General features: G+C 40.4%; 1 protein-coding gene across 1 annotated transcript in view; it reads left to right on the top strand.

Annotated features, from left to right (window-relative positions):
- Positions 1 to 1732, top strand: part of HUS1 (HUS1 checkpoint homolog (S. pombe)) — a 6672-nt gene that overhangs the window by 1139 nt on the left and 3801 nt on the right. Inside the window, exons 3-4 of the mRNA XM_010135723.1 lie at positions 1 to 162; positions 857 to 964. Coding sequence (XP_010134025.1) covers positions 1 to 162; positions 857 to 964 — 270 coding nt within the window. The remainder of the gene's footprint in view (positions 163 to 856; positions 965 to 1732) is intronic.

Raw genomic sequence — 1732 nt, 5'->3', positions numbered from 1 at the left:
GAATTTCAGATGGAAGGCGTGGCTGCGGAGCACAATGAAATCTATTTAGAGTTGGTGCCTGAGAACCTGTCGAGAGCCTTAAAAACTGCCCAGAGTGCTAAGACAGTGAAGATCAAGTTGACTAACAAACACTGTCCCTGTCTCAGAGTTGCTGTGGAGCTAGTAAGTGCAGCCATGCTTTTATCTTCATTACTAAGAAAAAGCTTTTCAAAATTAAGTGCTTTCCCTAAGATCAAGTAGAAGTTTTGGAAGTCTTTGGTGTAAATCTAGAAAATTAAATAAAGAAAAATCAGGCCATTTTCCATTTTACTAGACTTTCCTTCCATCGTGGTTGGTAGCACACAGAACCAGCTTTGTGTTTTCCAAAAGGCAAGGAAGAGGTGGAGGAAAAATGAAAGCTATGTGATTGAAATACCTTTTTCTAATGTCTGCTTTTCTCCGTTCCTTCGTTCTGTAAATCTGCTGTGGATTATTGCCTTCTCATTGAAGCCATTAGGCGAAGGAGGTTTCAGTGTAGTGTTTGGCTCTGTTTTGCTTTTGATTGTCCTGCCATTCCATTTTGAACTGCTGTCTTCCAAATTGTTTTTTGTTGTTTACACCTCTTTGCTGATTCGCCTCTTCTGCTCTAAGGATAGCTTATAGGTGCTAATGACTGATACCTCACAACCTCTTCCATATTCAAAAGGGAAGTCTGCTTAATAGCAGACAGATAGTAACCTATTGAAAACTGGAACTGAGTGTCTGGGGCACTCAGTTACGGTATTTCTCAGAGTGGGTGTGAAAAATTTGGATTCAAGTCCTATTTTGGATTCAAGTACTGTTTTTAACTGCAAGAGCATCCTCTTTCTCCCTCAAGCCATCTTCATCAAGCAACAGTAGGATTGTGACACATGACATTCCTGTAGGGGTTATTCCCAGAAGATTATGGAACGACTTCAGAGAGCCCAGCGTGCCAGACTTTGATGTAAGCCTATGTTTATATTTCTCTTGCTGTGAGAACTACTGGTGGGTTTTGGAGAGGAAGTGAAAGGAAAGAGGGGAAGGCTAGAGGCTAGCGGTTTGAAGAGGGATGGGATATGGCTTTCATCTTGACAAGAGAGTCCAGAACTTGCAAAAACAGAGCAGATTGTTACCAGTCATTGCTGTGATATTGAGGGTAGAGGAAGGGAGGAACGAGTTCCTGCCTGTATGGCTTTAGGCAGGAACACCTCCAAACTACAGGTCCTCCAAACACAGTTTTAGACTGTTACAGCTGTTTAGGTACCATCTGGCCCAAATAATCTGTTCTTTCTGAAATTCATGGCCTATCTCACAGGGTTAGATATATATGTGTTTCCTCATGAGATTTATATATCCTCTCTGTATCCTTTTTGACTTTTAGCAGAGTTGTAAGGAAAGGTCTTTGTGCAAACGTGCTCCTATTTCAGGCTATGGATGTCTATTACATGTGTATTTAAATTCTGAAGACATGAAACTTGGTAGAAACTTGATGTATTTTGTTCATTTATTTCAGATTTACACTGATGCAATTCCAGAAATTATTACAGCACCATAGGAATCATGTTATTTACTTCTAGTTGTAGTAACTGTTAACTGCTCAGTAACACAGATGTGGGTTCAGATGAGAATCCAGTCTGCAAAACCTTTCTCCATTTTATTTTGAACACAGACTTGGCATAGTATGTCCGAAGCAATTGCTAGAGTGATGGCCTGTTGGTATAATGGGAAAGAG

This window comes from Buceros rhinoceros, unplaced genomic scaffold (assembly GCF_000710305.1).
Source record: "Buceros rhinoceros silvestris isolate BGI_N320 unplaced genomic scaffold, ASM71030v1 scaffold42484, whole genome shotgun sequence".
NCBI lineage: Eukaryota > Metazoa > Chordata > Aves > Bucerotiformes > Bucerotidae > Buceros > Buceros rhinoceros.
The sequence above is the reverse complement of the archived record's forward strand: the minus strand, read 5'-3'. Positions and strand labels throughout refer to the sequence as shown.